This window comes from Platalea leucorodia, assembly GCF_965183815.1.
Source record: "Platalea leucorodia genome assembly, chromosome: 1".
Taxonomy (NCBI): Eukaryota; Metazoa; Chordata; class Aves; order Pelecaniformes; family Threskiornithidae; genus Platalea; species Platalea leucorodia.
In genome coordinates this window covers 82,459,958-82,480,681 of record NC_138823.1, presented here as the reverse complement: position 1 = coordinate 82,480,681, position 20,724 = coordinate 82,459,958, and the positions used below count along the sequence as shown (strand labels likewise).

The window sequence follows — 20,724 nt, the reverse complement described above, 5'->3', positions numbered from 1 at the left end:
TATTTCCTCAGCAGTTATGTATTTTTCTCAAGCATATGGATTTTCACTTCATATCAATGATTTTATTAGTGTTGTCTGGAGATGATGGAACTACTGCTTATGAAAACCAGACACGGTGCTTCCCTTCTTATGTTCTCTACTGAGACATTTATAGCGCTTGAGCTGAATGTATGAATTCACCTGTCAGTCAGGCGCAGGGGGCCTGCCTGAAAATATCATCACCCTTAATGTGTCTGGCTTTCAGATCTGAGCATTACATGTGAAAATGCAGAGAAACAGCTCCCAGAAAATTGTGAAGAAAGTAGCCATGAAACAACCACACGCTCTGGGGAAGGAGGCAATGAGATGGGGGAACCTCCAAACCACGCTTGCTCTCGCTTGAGCACGAGTGACCATGAGAGTACAAGGGGCTCCCAGCGTCACAGGGCAACGCTGGCGTTTTAATTCCTTGTTGAACAGCAGCTGTTTCTCCAGCCTAAGGGAACACACACAGACAAGGTTTCACAAAATCTAAATCTAATGTGAATAACACTCAAAGCCCCTCTGTCCCCAGAGGTGTTATCTAACGTCAGGCTAACGTCTTTCAAGTCTCAAGATCAGCCATCTATCCTTTGAACTGGAAGGCCACAGAAAAGGGTCAGGTTTCTATGCGTATTAAGGCACATACTGAATTTACCTCAACGCACGTGCCTGGTTTGCTCAGGGAGTGTCAACCGCAGTGGTGCCACGGCTGCTGAACAAAGACAGCCTTTCTGGTGACAGCCGCGCAGCACGGCAACGGGGACTGCCCCGCGCAGGCTGCTCCACAACGCCTCAGAGAGTCCCCAGTGTACTGCGGTGCTGTCTCGCCTTGTTGCAGAATTACAGCAGCTTCTCGGGCTGATTTGCTGGCTTTTCCCTTTGCCAGGCTACCAGTATCTCATCTGTTTTCCTTCTCTCAGGTGAATATGTCACTGCGGATCAGACCCAGAAGTCCCTATCTGCTACCAGAGGGTGGTACTACACATGCAGGAGGGGGCGGATTTAGAAATGAAGGCAAGTAGTGATGATGCACGAGTGACCTGGAGGTGGGCTTTCCAAGAGAATCCATGCATGGGCACAATCTCCTGATTCACTCAGCAGAGTGCTCAGCAATGGCCAGCAGGTCTTATTCCGCCTCAATCAAGTACGGTTAAGAACATTACCCAGTATTTCCTGAGGGATTACAATGGATGACTACCAAAGAGAAACTACTTGGAGACAAGGGGATGCTTTATCAGCCATATTGGAAGAAGTTGGGGAACACAGACACATATTGCATAGTCAGCTTCATGAGCACAGCTGGAATTCAGATGTATTTGACACAGCTTAGTAGCGTTTCCAAAGGAGGGATTATGTGCTATTTCCTTTGGAGGTAGCTACTGTAGCCTGGGACAAGATCACGGCTGTTATGGAAACGGCACCCCACTGGGGATGCTGAGCATTCATTGCTTTTGCATTAAGGCAGCCTCTCCACTGAGACCCACCGCACCTTAAAAAGTGATCATACAAAAAGCAAACAAAATAGTCCTCTAGAAACCCCCCTCACCCACAACATACAAGAAAAGCTGACTCCCGTGAGCTATAGAAAAGACAGCATTACTGAATATGGGAGTGTGTGTTTATACATCAGTGTTTTTAATACTGCATTGTAACAACAGGTGTGGGGTATCCTTTCAGAAGAAGGCAGGGTTGGTGTGCTCTATAATACAGCGCTTGCAGTGTCGTTTAACAAATCGCAGAGCATCCACAGAGACATCACAGTCCTGCACATTCAACATTTGCAGGTCAAAACAGTTGGCAGCTACAATCTGCAGGCCCTGCCCAGTGATGCTCTCACATGATTTCAGGCTCAGGCGCTTCAGGTTGAAGCAGTTGAGGGCTAGAAACTCCAGGCCGGTGTCTGAGACCAGAGGGCACTTGCCAATATCTAGCGATTTGAGTTTTGTGCAATTTTTGGCGAGGTACTCCACACCATGGTCCGTGATGCCCTCGCAGCCCCGCGCGTTGAGGTAGCGCAGCTTGCTGCAGTATTTGGCTATGTAGCGGATGCCCACGTCTGTGATCCGGCCGCAGTGAGCGATGCTAAGGTATCGGAGGCGTGACTCCAGCTTGGCAATCTCCCGCATGCCGAAGTCACTGACAAAGCGACAGTCGCTCACGCTCAGTTCCTTAATGGACGTGCAGTAAATCATCAGGTAGCGGAGACCCTCGTCGGTGATGCGGACACAGCGGCGCAGGTACAGGTGGGTCAGTTGAGTGCAGTGAGCGGCAATGGTGTGCAGTCCTTCGTCCTCCAGGACGAAGCAGTCTGTCATGTCCAAGTAGCGAATGGAGATCTGTTTCCCATGTAAGGGAGACAGCTTGATGGAGGCTTCGCGAGTCAAACTGATGCATGTTACTTTGGAGCAGCCTAAGTGGAAAAACACAGTGAATTTAAGCAAGCGGTAAAGACAAATCACTCAGCAAGACCAGAAAGGTGGGCATGAAATCACGTGCTGGATGTGATGAAGATATCTTCACGTTGCAAGGGCAGAATCAACCTGACTGACTAGTCTGGATTTGCTGCGATGTGTCCCTACACCAGAGGAAATAATAAACTCCGCTGGAGTCAGTGAGGTTGCTTTGGGATTTCGAGCACCAGCAAAGTGACAGACCAATGTTGTCCATATCCCAAATGTAAAATGATGGACCTAGGTTTATCTAGGGACAGTCTATGATCTGTTACTGCAATACTAACTCAGTGACAATTTGAGAAAATGGTACTACGTGAGAGCCAACACAGCTTTTTGATCAGAGGCAGTGTCGTTGCTGACTGGCTGAGTTTGTAAACCAACATTAGAGGCTCTTTCACCATCCAACCCCATTATAAAAGAGAAAACCCTACCCACTCTCCCAAAAAGCATTTGGAGAACAGATGTGAATCCAGCCCCAAGCCTGCAATGTGGGAAGGATGCAAAACTATGGCAAGACTATGTGCTTGCAGAAGGGTGGAGATTTGGGCAACATAGGAGAATGGGGAGAGCCAGCAGGAGCCAACAGACTGGTAAGGGCATGGGAGGACATGGACAGATGCAGAAAGGGACTGTTTCAAGTGACAAAGTCTGGCCATGAATGGAGGTAACTAGACTAGAGGAGAAGCACCAGACCTTGCAAGGAAAGAGAAAGAGCTAGATTAAAGGGAAAAACACGCTCACAGACTTTGCCCATTTTTAACCTCCACTCTGTGCATGGTGGTGAATGAAAGCTTTTTTGGGAAAGTCCTGTTTCTCCTGCACTGCAAACTGTCAGTCTCAGGCCCCTGAAAGGAAATTCTTATCTGTGCCAAGTTCAGCTGGGCACATTGCATTAGCATAGCTAGAAACAGCTACAAGGAAGAAGGGAGGGTCTACCTGTTACTGATCAAGGCCCAACAGTTTTAGCCGTAAATGTCTACTCAGACAAATTCTGCAGCTTGTGCCTAAAGAGGTGCCCTCAGGTAGGGATAAAAAGAGCTTTTCTGTATTGCTGAAACACTGGCCAATGGGGATGAAGTGACCCACAAAAAGCCAGAAAAGTTAGGATGACAACCTTAGAGCTCCATGTATCAGAAATGCTACACAAATCCTGTAGTCTGGAAGTAAAGAGCACAACAATGTATGGAGACCACGTCAAAAACGTGAATGACCCAAACCCATACCACTTGATACAACAGGTTCTCATTCAGAGGGTTAGTGGAAGGTATGAATACGCTTCAGTTCTTGTGGTGGTGCCTGCCCTCCCCCCCCCACCCCCACCCCCCCCTCCTCTGGACCACCTTACAATCACAGGGACTCCTGTCAACGCTTGGCCTTTGAGCAATGAATCTGGTGGTTAAGTGCCCCTTGGTCGTACGAGTCACTCTTGCATGGCTGAGCTGGGGAGCAAGGATGCCTTGATCCCACCTGGCATCATCAGACACCCCCTGACAGCACGGGAACACATCACTGTGGATCATAACTCGGGCGGATTGGTACGGGAGGATCATACCTCCCTTGCTGAGATTGATGAGAACTCAGCAATTACTGACCGGAGCTGTGGCCAGAATGGAAATTTACTGATGCCTAAAGTCAATCACCTCACAACCCTATAAACAGCGGTACCACAGGAGACCCTTTGAGCTCTCCTGGACCGCAGCGGGCTGTGGCAGAATCTCCCTCTGAGCGGGATGCCTCTGAGAGCTGTGAACTCTTAAGTTTGCATACGGAGGCCTGGCAACAGAACCTGGACTGACCTCCAGTGCCCTTCACTCCTTGAGGTTCAACACTTTGCCCGTTGAGACAATCATTGAAGTGAGTATTTCACTGAACTCGAGGGGAATTTTTAACAGGTACCTTTATCTGCGCATACCAAACTCGGAGGGATTTTAAGAGGTACCTTTATTAGGCCTATTGTATGCTCTGTGTGTGTGAGAGTTGATTCAAATATCATAATAAACTTTATTTAATCACTTTGTAGATGCTAGAGTAACCAATAATTAGTTACTGCTAAATTCTTGTGATTCTCTCCTCACTGTGAACAAACCTTAAGTTGCTGCTAAGTCCTTAGACATAAACCATTGACCAAGTCTGAGACTAGGACTGGATCCAGCTGCACCTAGGCTCCTCTCTGAAAAGACGTTTAGAAAGCAAGGGGGTCTGTTCCAAACCTTGTGACTTAATGGGAGGGCCTCCTTTACCCACCTTGTATTTCCTTCTATTTCAATCTTCCCTTCTCTCTCTCTCTTTCTCTCTCTATACATGGATTCCATTCGTTTAATAGAGTGAACCTTGCCATCCAACTTTGTTAAATCACCCTTTTATAGATTTCTATTAAAATCACTATTTGCAAATATCTTTGGCAGTGATTATTTAAGTGACCTAACTGCTCATTTGTGACAGTTCTTAAAAATAAAAAGGAAAAAAAATCCCTTGAGATAATCCAGTGGGCTCACACAAATGCTGTAAGAAGCATGGGATATGGACTTGAAACAGTTTGCCACCTGCAACTAGATTTCTACATTCATTTGAATTTGGAGCTGGATTTTTAATTTAGGCTTCAAATTTATTTGAACGGACGCAAATTTTACCATAGGCCTCACACAATGAAATGGGCAAATTGTCCACAGGTTATGCCGAAGCTCTGGGACCTTGAAGCAGTGTTCACTTTGTTCAGTGAATAACATCTTAAAACTGAATGCTGCTATTTCCTCTTCAGACTGTGTTGCAGATCTGTCTATGTTATGGTGCAATCTTTGGAAATACGTTTGCCTTCAAATACATACTACATACACGCTCAATAATGCGAAGTGATTTTTCTAAAGGGAAGCAGTAAAATACTAACGGTGTAAAAATTTCATCTCTAGTGTGTTCTTTGGAGTAGGCGATACAAAATGCACCACAGGAGTCCCCATCCTTGAGCTGGGTTTCCACAGAAGAAGCTGGCACCTAGGCACAGCGTTCTGCTGGACCTGACGTAGCTGTCGCTATTGCGACATAGCTGTTGCTATTGCGTTTGCCCAAGGAGGTTGCTGGATTAAGGAGTCAGTCTGGATGTTTTACATGCTGACCAGAATTCAATTTTAAAATCTGGCTAAGTGAGAATGAAGGGTCCACGAAGCCGAGGAGAATGTTCTGTCTGCTGAGGATCCAAGAAGAGGGAATGCTTTAATGACCACAATTAGAAAGCGAATGGGTCAGAAGTCTCACAGCAGGGTTGAAGTCACATACATCAGTGTGTGATGACTGTTTTGACAAGCTCAGCATCGTCTTGTCTAGTTACTTTGGCTACACTGTAAAATACTTCATGGGAAGAATATTCAAAATGGTTTCACCAGACAAAGAGTCCATGTTGATACAGAACTGCCTGATTTTTAGGCAAAATGACAGGTTCCTGGGTCTGCAACAATTTTTCTGTCCTAAATAATAAAAAATGTAAAAACAAAGTTCTTGTAACAGGATTTTCCATAAAGTAAGTACAACTGATTTTTAAAAGGGAGGAGAAACTTCCAAACAGATTGAAAAAAATGTTGGCTAGCGTGTTAGATAGTAACTTGCAGTCAAGCTCAACCAACTTCTAGAGATATCTCAGACCTGCCCACAAAGTGGATGCTGAGAGTGACAGAACTTACATTGTGGAAAACTCTTAAAGTTAGTATGAACATCTGGTTTTGACATTAAAAATTTTGGTACGCTATTGCTGCCAAGTAACCATCCAAGGGGGAGAGGGATTCAGCTAGATGTACAACTGTGAACTGGGTTTTAATTAGCTAGCTACAACTATAGCATTATTCCCCGGCACACATACCCAACTTCTCTTGCTCAGTATGAAACCAAACCAGTGAACTACTTCAGGCCTGAGAATTGCTTGAGTGTGTAGGTGCAAGCCTTGTCCTCCTAACTACAGACAGAAGGAGGGGAAAATGGAATCCTGCTTCCAAAACATCCTCCAAAATTACCCACATCAGAATGAAAAAAGTGGACTCAAAACAAGACCCCAGAGATGAATTATCTTCAATTCATATGCAGGCACATGCAGCAAAAGCCATGTCTGAACCCAAGCACCCTGACTTCTGAGCATGTTCAAAACCAGGATTTTTCCCTCGCCTGCTCCAAAAAGAAAGGACAACTTAGAAAAATATGTGATTAAAATTACTTTCCTGTCCCGCTGATGAGACAAAATTCAAGGAAGACAGGTATTTTACTTGTCCTCTACACACTTCAGACCAAACTGACGTGCTCTTAGGGACAGATACCATCCTCTGGGTCTGAAAGTAACAGCCTTGGGGAAACCACAGATGAAGACAGACCACAAAAGAACCTATTTCAAGACCTGGTATCATCTTTTCATTTTCTCTGCTTTTGAAAAAGTCACCTTCAGTCTATAGCATAGCTGTCAGTAGGAGCTGTGGTCCAAAGCATTTTCAGCCACCTACAAGCCCCCAAGGGCACTCAGGGTGTCAGCTAACAGACTGGTGTGCCAAGGCAGTTCACCCTCAGCTCTGCAATTCTACTTGTCCTGTCTCTCCAGGCCCAGGGTACTTGAGCCACTCCACTCTCCATACCACCCTAGAGGATGTAGTAAGAAAAGCATAAATATGCCAGGGATACAGCCAGCCTTCAAAGTGATATGTAGCTCTAGGTCTAAATCACACAGGCACATACATTTTCTCCTGGTGTCAGAGATGCCTCAACCTGAATGTGTGGTTAGCAATCCAGAACTAATGTCAGTATGTACAGACAATAAGTAAGTCATATGCAAGGTCATTGTGAACAGGCTCCATGGGACAAGACTCCCATGGAGTCCCACAGAGACTCTTTATCACCTGACGGTTTCAGAGAGCAATCACAAAAAGTGAATAATCCTGATTTGTTGCTATTTGTTTTGATGCCTTCCATGACATTCTGCCATCCTAGGAATATTAGGTGAAAGAATTGGATAAATCAGCTAAAAAAAAATAAAAGGCAGAAAAAAGAATGCAAATCAGCGTACACTACAGCAAGCCTTGGAAAAATCAGTTTATCTGGCTACCAGTGACTCAGTAGCATTGCTTCCTATCCCCACTTCATCCTGCTTGTTGCCTCTGCAATGGCAAATCGGGTCTGGCCGATTAATAACAACATTAGACTGATAACAAGTGAGATCACAAAATAAGTATTGAACATCAAATTTAATGCAGTGCTCTGCTTGGCTACATCCTTTCCATTAAGTGCCAACCTATTTGCAGAGAGGAAATTCTGTGTGGCTGACATTGTGAAAAAACATCTTGTTTCCCCAGAGCAGGTCTGAGGAAAATAGTCTAAAACATTTCTGCTGATCTAAACAGCTGCAGTGATACATTGTAACTGGGTGAAAGGAAAAGCAGAAAGCCAGTAAGCAAATATATACACTATTAAAAAAAACCAAAAAGCCCAAGCTAGCTAAGTCTTGTTAAAATAGCAATGGAAACAAGGGGACCTTGAAGTTTTGCTAGGGATGACAATTGATATTTATACCCAGACAAAAGCCTAGCACTGATTCTGAACTCCTCTTCAAGTCACTTAACAGATTACAGATATATACATTATATATATAATCTACATATAATTTTTTAAATATATATGTATATATATACATGAAAAAGATAAAACAAATTTTGCTGAAGTAACTACCCTTCACCATATAATTTAGCACTGACTGCAATGTGGGCCCTTGTAAGGGTGCTTTGTGCAAAAATCTATAAAAAGTACTCGTGCTATTTGAACGGGCCATCTCTGCTAGCTTGTCTCTGTTGGAGGAGGCCTGGCCACTCAAGAGGTGCTGCTGGCATTTGGGGCATTGAGATTCTAGTGGTGCCTGTCTCACCAGTACTGTGTTAGGAGACTGGTATTCCTACTTCAAAAGAACACAGAAAGGGAAAGTGTGCAGTTGTGGGGTCAGGGGTTTGACAAGCTTGAGGCTTTTAGAATCAGAGGCATTGAAATTATTTCCCATTACCTGACACATCCAGGTGTTCCAGGTTTGGGCATAGTGACACGACATCAAAGACTGCGTCATTGGAGATGTTGTAACAGCCAGACACCTCCAGCCTCCTCAGTTCTGGACAGCACTGGGCAATGGTGTAGAGTCCTCTGTCCGTGAGCCGCCTGCAGCCACTAACAATTACCGTCTCCAACATGAGACATACGTTGGGCGTATCCTGACAAAGCCTCCGGGTCAGCACTTTAAGAGCCCTGTCTACGTTGATTGTCTCGCCGGTCAGGCGAATAGTCCTCCAAAGTCGGGGGTCCCAGGCAAGGTTATACCAGCGGCGGCACACGCGGGCACAGCGGCACAGCTGGTTGGTGGGCAGGAAGGAGAATATCTGGACCATGGAGTGGTCAGGCAGCCGGTCTATGTTGGCCTGTTCCTTCTGGTGCTTGGATGCCAGCCGGATGAGAGGATGAGTGAGACGGGTTGGAGGTGGCGAGTGGACCATGGCAACCGTTTCCCCAGTGACTGAGGACGAAGATGTTGACGACCCTCTGCCATTCTGGAAACCGGGGGAATTCGGTGGAAATATTAATGCTGGACTGGGTGTGCTGAGTGTCCGCATGCTCAGGTCGGAGTCTGGAAGACAAAACACATGATTTCAGTAAGCGGTGGGTGGACGCAGAGCTCTCTGTGCAGCTCAGCACCCCACTAGCCCATTTATTAATGGAGCATGATGGGCTTCAGGATTTGTTGGAGATCAAGCAGTCATTTTTACCAATGAGAGTGAGGAAAAATGTATTTCAAAATCAAAATCTGTCTTAAGAGTATACTCTGAAAACACTGTTCACCTTAGTGTTGGGTACATGACAGATGCACCCCTAGCTGCAGTGTCAAAGCCATGCTAGCAAAGGAGGGGCTGCAGGTCTGAGCTCTGTAATGAAGAGGAGACAGCAGTGGAAGTCCAGGGATTTTAATTCTTTGTACTCTCAATTAAACACTGCAAGAAATGAGTACGTTTGAATCACAGGCTTTTTTCACAGACAGTAACTGCCCATAACCTTGGCACTACCTAGGCAGCTGTGAGCTGTCAGGGGAGGGATACTGTGGTCCTTCGCCTCTCAGCTCCTACAGCCATTTAGTGGGAGGCCAAAGAAGAGCTCACAAGGCAAATGCCACTTCCTTCACCAGACCTGAGCAGATGGGAAAGGCACAACCCCGTACACTTATTTTCATTGTGTCATTAAAGCTCATTTTTCATTCATGCAGACTGGGACTCAGCATTTCAACCAAGAGCCCAGTGACTTGAAGGGGGGTTGACTGTGCCTCTTCATGTGCATGCAGAAAGCACTCCTTTCCAATGGACTAAAGTGAACTTCAGTTGGATTTGAAAAAAAAAAGCTCAGAAAGTAAGTGGCGAAGAAACAGCATGCCTGGAAACTTGTTATAGAGCTGTTGCACAACATTTATATGCTCTTTTTGCTAGGGCTAATTGTCACACTGGAAGCAGTCAACCCAAAAAAAAACCCACAAAAAAAAATTGCTACTTCTTTACCTTCTTTATTTCACTCTACTGGCAAAAAGCAGGCACAAAAATAAAGGGCCTCTGCTACTAAGAAAGGTTGCCTTTGCTGAAAGATTATTTCAACTGTTTTCCCTCTGTGCTGACATTGCTGCCTACGAGTCATTTCCACTCCTGCTCCCAGCTTTCCAAGCAAAGCAAGTAAAAGAGTGGAAGGCAACTAGGATGTGATATTGATAGTCAAGCAAATGCTGTGGGCAATATATTTAGAGACCCCGAGGTACTTCAGCAGTACACCACACAAGATGCACCAGTGTATGTGAGATCAATGCTGCTGCTGAGCTCACTCCTTCAACCTCTGACCTTTCAGTACGGATCTCAACAGAAATGCTTCATGAAGGAAAGCACCATCCAGAGATGAACACAGGAACCACAATTTAGTGCCCAATAGAGTAACAAATATCATGAATGGAGTAAGAACAGTGGTTGTAGAGCACCAAGCTTCCCTCCACATCACATCTGCTATCACTTCAGTGTTCAGACATTTCAGGGAAATGTGCAAAGCCATGTCCTTAAGTAACACTGACTCTACAGCTCTGTGACTGTGACAGCATAGGTATGGGCCAAGCAGGGTAGAGCCAGAAATGCATTCAACAAACCTGCCCAAATCTGGGTTTAGGCAGAGTATTTAAATTAAGTACATTTTAGTTGAATTTCATCAATGCATTACACATGAATTTCCCCATCAAGCTTTTACTTAGTCCAGCACAGGCATGCTCTGATCTCACTAGCTACAATAGTGGCAACCACATGCCTGCATTTTCACAGCATGTCTGCAAGGGAGAGAGGCACAGCTATTTAGCTGAAGAACCGAAGACACAAAGTCCAGCAGCTTGCCCAAGATCACCCAGCTCAGTTGCAGAGAGATCAAAATCATCACTTCACACTGTGAAGGAAAAACCTACGCTACCTAGCTCCTTCCCTCTTCCTCTTCTGTATCTTCTTTTACTTACACAGAAACAAAACTTACACAGAAACTCAGTATTTCAGCAAGTGTCAGGAAAAACATTTTATTCAAGGCTTCTGGTCTATGCTATGGCTACGTGGACCTAACCCAGGGATTTGTATATTTTTGAGCAAGAACTGTATCTTAATGCAGAGTGGGTTTTGCAGACACTCTGCTCCCCTTTGAGACCTCCTAATACCCCCCTGGCAGCTATTGCAAATAATTGCATCGAGGAGTGTTATTTGGAAAGCGTCTGGTATACTCTGGTATTTAAAAATGAGATTCACAGCTGGAGAGAAAAAAACCCAAAACACGAGCAGCAGCCAGGCTCCTGCAGACAAGCACTGACTCCACAGACCACTTAGGCAACAGTCCCCTAGATTAATTTTTGCAAGGACTTACCATATGTTTGACCTCCCTCACATTACCGCCAAAACCAACGACAGTGCCTGAAGTTAACATGTGCAGAAGATGTGGCAGACTTGGAGCCTTTACTTTTTGCTCTTTTCCTGAGATTTTAAGACAAGGATGCTTCTAATATAAAAGAATACATGTTTTTTCAAGTGCTGGGTGTATCTTCCACTACTACATATATTTCGTATTCTGAATTCCTCTCCTTTCCTTTTACTTTTTCATTTGCTTTGGGCTTTTTGTTTGGTTGGTTGTTGTTTGTTTTTACACAAACCAACACAAAAAGGGAAAACTAAATGATAGAAATAAAACCCATAGAACAAACACTTGTTTCTACACCACAAAATAGATGGAACTAAACTCAAATGCAAAGAGTTTCATTTTTTTAACATCTGCTATAAACAATTTTTAGTACTGTGGGAATGATTACCTCCTGCAAGACAGTCTCCCAGCGTATTTTGAAAACATACATTTTCAGTCAGTTATTGTTGAAAACACCTAAAAATCTCTGCAGGGTTACATTCTTCCCTACTCTCCATTCCTACTTAAGTATAAAAAAGCATTTAGTACTCCACGATTCTCCCCCCCCTCCCCTGATGATCAAAGCACCAAGCTAATACAGCTAATCTCCACTCCTTTTGGATCAAAAGTGGCATTCCTTCATCACTCCTGGGCACACTGTGAATAATCAATACCTTAGACATTCTGGGTATGTAATGAATTACCAAAACGTGGTTTTTAACTTAGACCTTGAGCTAAAAAAAGGTTGACCTTCTGTTTTACGGGTACGCTCCATGCTTGCTTCGTGCTCTCTTAATTCTCTCATTAGTATAGTAGTTCCAGATGTGCATCCTGTATTTCATTTACCTTCAATCCTGAAGGTGCATCATGTGAAACTTGCTCCCTCCACCTTCGGGGCACGGACTTCCAGACAAACACATACACACACGCAACCCGTCTCCCCACCCCAAAGTGTTTTTGGAAAAAGCCTGTAGTGTTGTCATGATGCTTAAACAAGAGAGTCGAGAGAGCATTACTGGTCTGCCGAGCCCGTAATGCAATATGCTCTCAGACAGGAATTTTGCTGGTAGCTCAGCTGAACTCTGTATGGAGGTATTCCCGCTTACTGTTCGTTGTACACCCCTAAGGGGGAAAGAAAAAAACAGCAGGTGAGTCCAGCAGCTTTTTGCCAGTAAAAACTTGGAAAGCTTTTTGCTAGCATTTAAAGCTTCAGCAAAACATTTGGTCTACTGTACATTTTCCAGGCTTTTCAAGTATTGCTGGGAGGGGCTTCCTATAGCACTATCTGAACCTCTAAGGGTTTCCTTCAAATTTTGTTCCTCACCATTTACTGAGTGCTAGCTAACAGCCTGAGCCAGTCGGAGACAGGGCAACTTAATGACAGTGTGACATTAACAAATGCAACCCTGCAAGTGCAAATGAAGTTACCGACTGCAGTTCACAATACACATCTTTCCACACACATGCCCTATACAAGCACTTCTTCTCCTGAAAAAACCAATTGTTTACAAGCCTGAAATGCAGATTTGCATTTTGGTGATCTTAGAAAGTAAAAAACAAGTTACAAAGCAGCCCTGTGCTTCCCTCCCTATGACCTCTTTTGCCCCTCTCCCTCCCCAGTCACCAATCTTCTGTGCAAGATGCTTTTTATTAAAGCTTTGCTCAGGCTCTGAAAATTGTTTGTTGATGTAAGAGAAAATTTCTTAACAATCTTTAAAGACATCTCAAAAGATGCGTGCCAGAAACAGAACTATAAAAGCTGACACAGAGGGAGAAAATGCACTGGAGGGAGTTTTCTTATTCCGTTAGGAATCTGGTTTATTTCAAAGGATTTTGTTTCCCCCTGTTTGTTTTCCAATTAATACATACATCTGGGGAAAAAAAGCCTTTAAATATATATGATTTAAACCAAGATCTAGTCTCTGTTCCTTCTGGCATTGACAACAATATGCAGTCTCCGATTTCAGAACCAGAGAGAGAAAACAATGTTGTATTTTCATTAGTCCAGCGATGCACACTAACATGGGACACTTGATGGCCGGACCCCAGCATGGACTTTTTAAGGTTGAACCATTTTCCCTGCTTAAAGAGCGACTCCATTCAACCGCACCTTCCACTATGGTATTGCGGGTGTGTCTTTTTTAAAGTGAATCCTATACTGACCTCCTCAAGTTAATAAATTTAAAATGAAAATTTTGGTAAATATCAATCAAACTTCAGATTCTTATCTGACAACTAAAAAGGATCCTTTGTGTTGATCTGCTGTCACCATCTGCTGTCACCACCTGCTGTCACCACCGAGTTAGTTTTTAGCAAAACTAAGGCAAGAATTAAACCAAACTATGTTCAGGCTCTGAAAAGTCATTATAGCTGAGAAAAATAAAAAGCAATTGGCATTTTTGTCAAAATGTTAGATGCAAAATAATATGTGCAAGAAGCATTTAGGCACAGTACAGAAACATCACTTACTTAGCATCTCTTCAATAACAGCGTTGCACAGATACTACATATTTTATTAAGCACAATGTGGGTATAGACTTCACATTTTTAGCATCAACTTCATGCATGCCAAGGAAGTACTCCTTTTACAGAGACTGGGGAAAGTGGGAGCTTAATGGTTGTAGCAGCTACAGCCCATGGCGCGAAGGGGAACAGAAGCAGCTGACAGGCTTCTACAGGGGGAACATTGCGAGTTGATTCAAGGAGAGACTTGTGAATTTGACAGACAGATGTCAAACATGGCTATGTGCCCTTACAGGGGATTAGGAAAAGGAGTTAGCTAAGACAGCAGGCTACAGCAGGGTCATTTGCTTTCTGAGGCCCTGGGTACAGGCAAAGTCCCAGAAAAAGTGATACCTACAAAAAAGCGTCTTCCACATTGCAAACATCCTCAGGTGTTTCTCTCAGGCTAAGTTACACTACTGACCATGGTCTCTCCCAGCTCCAGGAGGCTGGGAGGAATCGGAGAGCGCATGATAGCAAAGAGGCAGCTGGAACAAAACTCATGGTGCAAATGTGCATGGGGCTGCACCGGTCAAGTATGCCAGAGGGAAAGGGTTGCTCAGCGGAGATACCTATGTGATTTTGTAACCTTTTACAATCAGAAATGTACAGAATGAGAAATGGAGTTGGATGAGCTCTCTCCTCTCTCTCCAAGTACACTTAAACCATCTCCGATGTGCATGTCTGCCCTGTTCTTAATTTCCAGGGACAGCTATTACTCAGCTCACTGAGGTGCCTGTTCCAGTGTTGTCACCATATCAAGTTTCTAAGTTTTTCCTCTTACCCAACTCATACAAGAAGCTGTTTCTTGCCCCTCTCCTAGTGATTGCAAAGAACGAGAGGTCTCCACTCTTCCTGCAAAGATTTCTCACATGCATTTGCTCTAACTTCAGCCCTTTCTTCCTAGTCACATTACTAATATTCACAGTTTCTCCTTTAGATTTTCTTCAATCTGTGTGTATTTCTCTTAAAGCACAACACTCCAGACTGAACACCGCACACTACTGCACCTCACCAGAAGCGCCTAAAGTGGAGTCCTTCCCACCCATATTTCATGGAAACCACATTGTCAACCTTCCAGATTTCAACAGTCTCAGAAGGATGATGCATTCAGTATGTCATTCAACGTATTGCCCAGATTCCCATGTCCCATACAGCTGCCTGGCCATTTATTTTCTTCATCCACGTTTATATAATCTATTCATCTTCCCCACACCTGTCTCCTTAGAGAGTGGTACGTTTTCTCCCTCCTTAATCTTCTATTTTTTCAAGAGCATTTTGAATACTGAGCAACCTTTTCAAATTGTGCCCGTTTTCAGTTTTCCAATTACACTGCAGGTCCAGTGCCATAAATTTTAGTCCATTCCTCTGTATATTGATAGTTTTGTGTCTCAATGCAATTCAAACAGATGGCTTGTGGAGAGGGATGGAAAAATTTAACAACCTCGTAATGAATACTGTAGGGTATAGCAGGGCAGATCCCTAAAGGGTCCTTCTTGAAACATCATCACAGTCGACAAATAATCAGTGATAACTATGCAATATACTATATCCTTCAGTGGCCACCTTATGATGATTTTATTTAGTCCGTATTTCACCGGCTTGTTTCCAACACAGACATGCAAAAGTCTAAATAAACCTGAGATAGGCTACAGCTACTGTTTGCCTCTCACCAGACAATTTATTCTTACCAATACAGAAAATTAGATTGAAAACTTAAGAAGAGCAAGGTCAAGAGAACAAAAACACTTCAGCAAAGATGAAAACTTATTTCTTCTCCTGTGAGATCTTGTAGGTCATGCAACTCTCTTTTTGAGAGCAAAGACCTGCGACAAGGCTCGATTTTTCGGTGTAAGAATGAGCAGCCTTGGAGCTCATGAAGTAATCACATCCACATGCTCCTGGAAGGAATGGTTCCACAGAACTTAAAATAACCTTTTATAGTTTTTAAAAACCTCCCATAGAATGTAATAAGAAACTGTACCTATTGTACAAGATTAGAGACTTTGTTACAAGACCATGTGGAAGAGGGATGTGTTAACTTAAATTTGAAGCCATTTCATGGTAGTTTCTGTGTGACATTTTACACCTCGGATTATACTGGTGTAACTTCCCTGTGATGTTGAGTTCCAGTTTTCTTCAGTCTATAAACTCCTCCATGTACATTTGGAGACCTGATCTTGCATTCCTGGCATAGTCACACTAGATGCTTAAAGTCAAACAGCACTATAAGTGAAGTAATCATTACAGTTTTATTAAGCAAGTAATTCTTCCTTACAATGCATTTGTCAAAAGCTGGGCCTGATTTCCCCCCTACTGACTTTGTCCCCTGCCACTTGGCAAGAATTAATTTTATCCCCATATTTTTGAACAGAGTTAAAAATACAAAGACTGAGGGGGGGAAAAAGAAAAAAGTAATCAACCTATTAATTTATGAAGTCAGAGCATCTTAATTTTGCTTTCAGTACCACTGATGATACAAGCACACCAGTTCTGAGAAAAGGGTTTGTCAGTGCATCATTGCTGGGAAATTACATAGAGATAGATGGGATGGTGCATTTTTTCCACGTTCAGTAAATATCTAACCCCAAAATGAATTCCATACACGCTTAAGTACAAGCTCTTCTTAAACCTCTTCAGGTCAGATGCTCTCCCAACTCCTTGTGGTATGCCAGGGAGCTCCTCCAGCTGAGATAGTTTATGTCTACATTAGCAGCCCAGAAAGAGGAGATCTATGCAGCAAAACTGTTACTGCTGAGAACCTGACATCCACAGGCCTGTGAAGCTGGTGTTAGCTTTTGGACAATGTCTAATTTCATCCCCAAACCTGAATGCTCACTAGGGGTTGCCTCTGGTGCTTTAGGTCTCCTGCCAGAACATAGTTTTTGCTTTAGTTTCACCTGAAAATAATTGGGTTCATACACCTTATGGTGGTAACTAAAGCATAGTAAGCAGGGACTAAGGGGAGAGTCATTTCAAAGGTGAGCTTCAGACCTGAACAAAAATGCTAGTGTAGATGAACCCACTGGCCAGTGAAGAACCCCCCGTCCACCTCCTCCAAACCCTGAGTTACCACCTCCCAACCTAACCCATACCATGCAGAGGAGAGGAATCCTGTGCCCTGCTGGGTTCTCAAGACTGGGTTATCAATGGACCAGACGTTGCATTTCATCGTCTCCCATTTTCAGGATTACCACACCTATGGGGATCTAGTCCTTTGCTGTTCAATGCATTGCTTTGAAATGTGCAAACCAATTGTGGTTAAAATGAAAAGAAGCATTTACAAGATGCTTATATATAAGCATATTCTATATACTTCTATATAAATGTTTAAAATAAATATGACAAAAAAAAGATAGCAAGTTTGCTTAATTTCAAAGTGATACTAAAAAGCTTGCCATCCTCTCTCCCTCTGCCTGACAAGCTGTTAGAAAGTCTTAATGAACCCAGGAACTCCATCCTGGTGAATATAAAAAACCTTCCCAATTCATCCAGAGAACAACTTGGTTCAGTGAAACAGGCTTACAACTATGTTCTGCCTTTTCTTTGAGTTACTCTGACGTACTCCAAGGTCAAAATTTTGTCAGGTAAAACACTTTCCTGCCTGATTAGGCAACATTTACATTTCCGTGTTCCACTTTTTTATGTATTGATCCTAATTTTTCATTTAAAACCCACTTTACATAAATATAGGTGAGTACACATTGCTTAATACTGGCTCTCAAGCTATGCATCCGTGGCCAGAACCAGTCACTTAGAGTGACACTGAGCTGGGGCAAACAGATCCTACTGTGTCTTTGAATGATATGCTGACATGAAGTTTGTGTTGATGCAAATGCATCTTTGCAATTTATATAGAAAACTGGAACAAATGCCTAATGGCTCCCAACTTCAAAATGCAGAAATCCAGTCAGCTGCTCCAGTTAGATGTAGTGTTCCACTATTTCACCTCTCAAAAATGGAAGAATTTGGAATACAAAAAGTATCAGTTTACATTATTATAGAACTTTAAGATAAGTTGCTGGACATAAATTTATGGGAGGGAAACATTTTCAAAATCCCCAGCTGCTCACATGGATCAAAACCAAGAGGACCTGCAGAACCCTGAAATGTAGTTCTGGTAGATGTGTGTTGCTCTAAACGGAAAATACTATACAAAGCAGAGGAATGCTTGCCTCTGGGGAAAGCTGAGAATATAATCACTTTGTTGTGTAATCAAGATGACTTGCGTCCAGTTGGTAGCAAACTCTACAGCAGACAAATAATTCCCCCAAGCATGACTGTTTCTAGCATATTCACCAAAAGTGAGTTATTTGTGTAAAAGAACATTGTTTTTCATAATCAAATACTGGCATTTTAAAAGTGCACAACTCTCAGAAATGACTGACTTTCAGATTAACAGGGATCCAGGATTTGACCTCCAAAATTGGAGAAATAAATGGTAAGCAATAGGCTAAACAGAAGAAGGAACAGTAGCAAAAGATTTAAAGCCATGAAATTGTGCTCCCCTCTTAACACGCAAGTTTAGAGGTCAAAGATTCATTAAATCAATGTAATTTAGAATAGTCTAAATATCCTTCCTAAAATAAATTCAGACTTTGCTGAATCTGGGAAGACACAATCCTCCAAATTAGGGGACAGAGTTGTACACAGTACAAGAAGAGGCCTCGATTAAAAAAAACCCACCCCAAAACAAATGAGAAAGTAAAGCCAACCGCAACTGAGCTTGGTCCAGCCCAGCTCCTTCTGGATTGTCCTGCGAGATACCTGCAGGTGCCCAGCTGGTGTCCCAGCTGAGGAGTCGTACGCCAAAGCAGATGACATATCCCTCTACCAGCTAAGTTATCAGTAAGGGAGTGATAATAAAACAACAACAAAAAATGCTGCCAATAGAAAAGAAAATACAACCTTTTTCTGTAAAAAACACCCAATTACCATGTCGTTGCTCACCCCAGGGTGAAGGAGGTGAGCTCTTTTCAATCCTGTAGGAGAATTACTCCGAGGCAGTAAGAGTTTTCCAGGCTTTACAAATCAGCAGAAGTGTTTATTCCCAGACTAATACTTTTGCAGACTAGGAGGGACTCCATCAAGAGCCCTGCCTGGGTCTGTAGGATGGCCACAGATTACAGAAAATCAGCAGAATTGTGAAAAGCGTAACTGAAGGCTGACCTGCAACAGGCCTACTTTCTTTCCCAGGAATGAGATTCCTTCAAAAGCACCTGCTAGCATCCTGGCAAGCATTCTCTTGTTTTGCAGGCAAATACCTCATTTCTAGGGTTGCATCCTTCCTCCCTTTTGACACGTGGCCAAACTGAGAAAACAAAGCTGGTCTCCAGGGTTGAGAATGGTAGAAAGGAGTGGTAGAAAACCTCACTTAATCCACAGTTTTATGTTTCTTACAAACCCACAATGCTACCACTATTCTTACAGAGAAAGGAATAAATTCAGCAAAGAGCTGGCAAAGCCAGTTCCCCAACAAATCCCCTTTGGGACCTGGGTGAGAGGAACACTCTGGAGGGGAAGACAGAGAAGAAACGTAGGTCTCCAAAGCAGAAACCCAGGACACCAGCACAATCTAACTTATCCAACACCTCTCTAAAAAAGATACATAAACGGAGGATTTTTCATAATAAACACTTCACATTATAAGAGCCCTGGAGTGACAGTCAGCAGTCCCCTCTTCTGTTCCAAACACACGCAATATTCATACAACGATGAACTGAGCAAGCACATAGTGTTTATTCAGAACCACAAGGATTAAAATTTTGTTTATGGGAAATTCAGGAGTTAAAATGGGAAAGAGACATGGCCACTGGCAGCTTTCTCCTCCTGGAAAATGTAACTGGCTCAAGCCCAAGTGCACTGAGTTACGTGGATTCCTGACCACCAGTGTGAAGCAGTCCCAGACCGTGTCAAAACAGATGGTACTTACAATTGCAAAAGCAGTGCATTAGCCATCCTCTAAAACCCAGCCCTGCCGTCTGAGGTCCCACTTGCTGCGTCTGTGACTTCTGATGTATAAATCGCAGATTGCTATTTATATGCAGTAGCATATGGTACTCTGACATTTGAGGAGTATCAGATGTACACACATGCAAGTAAATCAAGAATTCAGCACTCTGTATTTATGGCAACTTCAGTAACTTCCCAGTCTACTGAAAGCCATGATAAATAATTGCCTCATTGTGCATAAAATATCAACAGACTGTAATTATTTCTTTTCTATTCATTGTGATTTCAATTTACTGAAATGAGATAAACAAAATTATTCACTGATTGTTTTTATGTCATTTTGATTTCATTAAATCAAAGTCAATATGCGGAAAAAGAAAATGTGATGTTTACATCTACACAATCGCTGAAGGAGTTATTATTCAAAGCAAGAACTCTGGCATTATCTAAATTCTTCAGCCTCTTATTTTTCATGTTAACTTAACCTAATTATATTAAACACCATCACTGAATTCTAGCTGTATATGCTATTTCCCATTTACCCTTAGATTTAGTATCACCAGCTTATGGCGGTATCTTAGGGAGTAGGCTTAAAGACAGGACAGCAGCAGCATTTGGAATCAAGAAATATTTGGCATCTTGGCAAAAGAGAAAGGCCTTTTTCTTTACAAAGCCCAAGAAAAAAGTGAACCTGGCAGGGCGATCTCGTCAATATATATAAATACCTGATGGGAGGGTGTACAGGAGATGGAGCCGGGCTCTGTTCAGTGATGCCCAGTGACAGGACCAGAGGCAATGGGCACAAACTGAAACACAGGAGATTCCCTCTGAACATCATCAGGAAACA

General features: G+C 43.1%; 1 protein-coding gene across 1 annotated transcript in view; it reads right to left on the bottom strand.

Moving 5' to 3' along the window:
- Positions 1-1,029: 1,029 nt before the first annotated feature.
- The window catches only part of FBXL7 (F-box and leucine rich repeat protein 7), a gene marked incomplete at its 5' end in the record, with an annotated part of 194,381 nt that continues 174,686 nt past the window's right edge, over positions 1,030-20,724 (bottom strand). The window contains 2 exons of the mRNA XM_082304152.1: positions 1,030-2,431; positions 8,491-9,102. Coding sequence (XP_082160278.1) covers positions 1,695-2,431; positions 8,491-9,102 — 1,349 coding nt within the window. The 3' untranslated portion in view covers positions 1,030-1,694. The remainder of the gene's footprint in view (positions 2,432-8,490; positions 9,103-20,724) is intronic.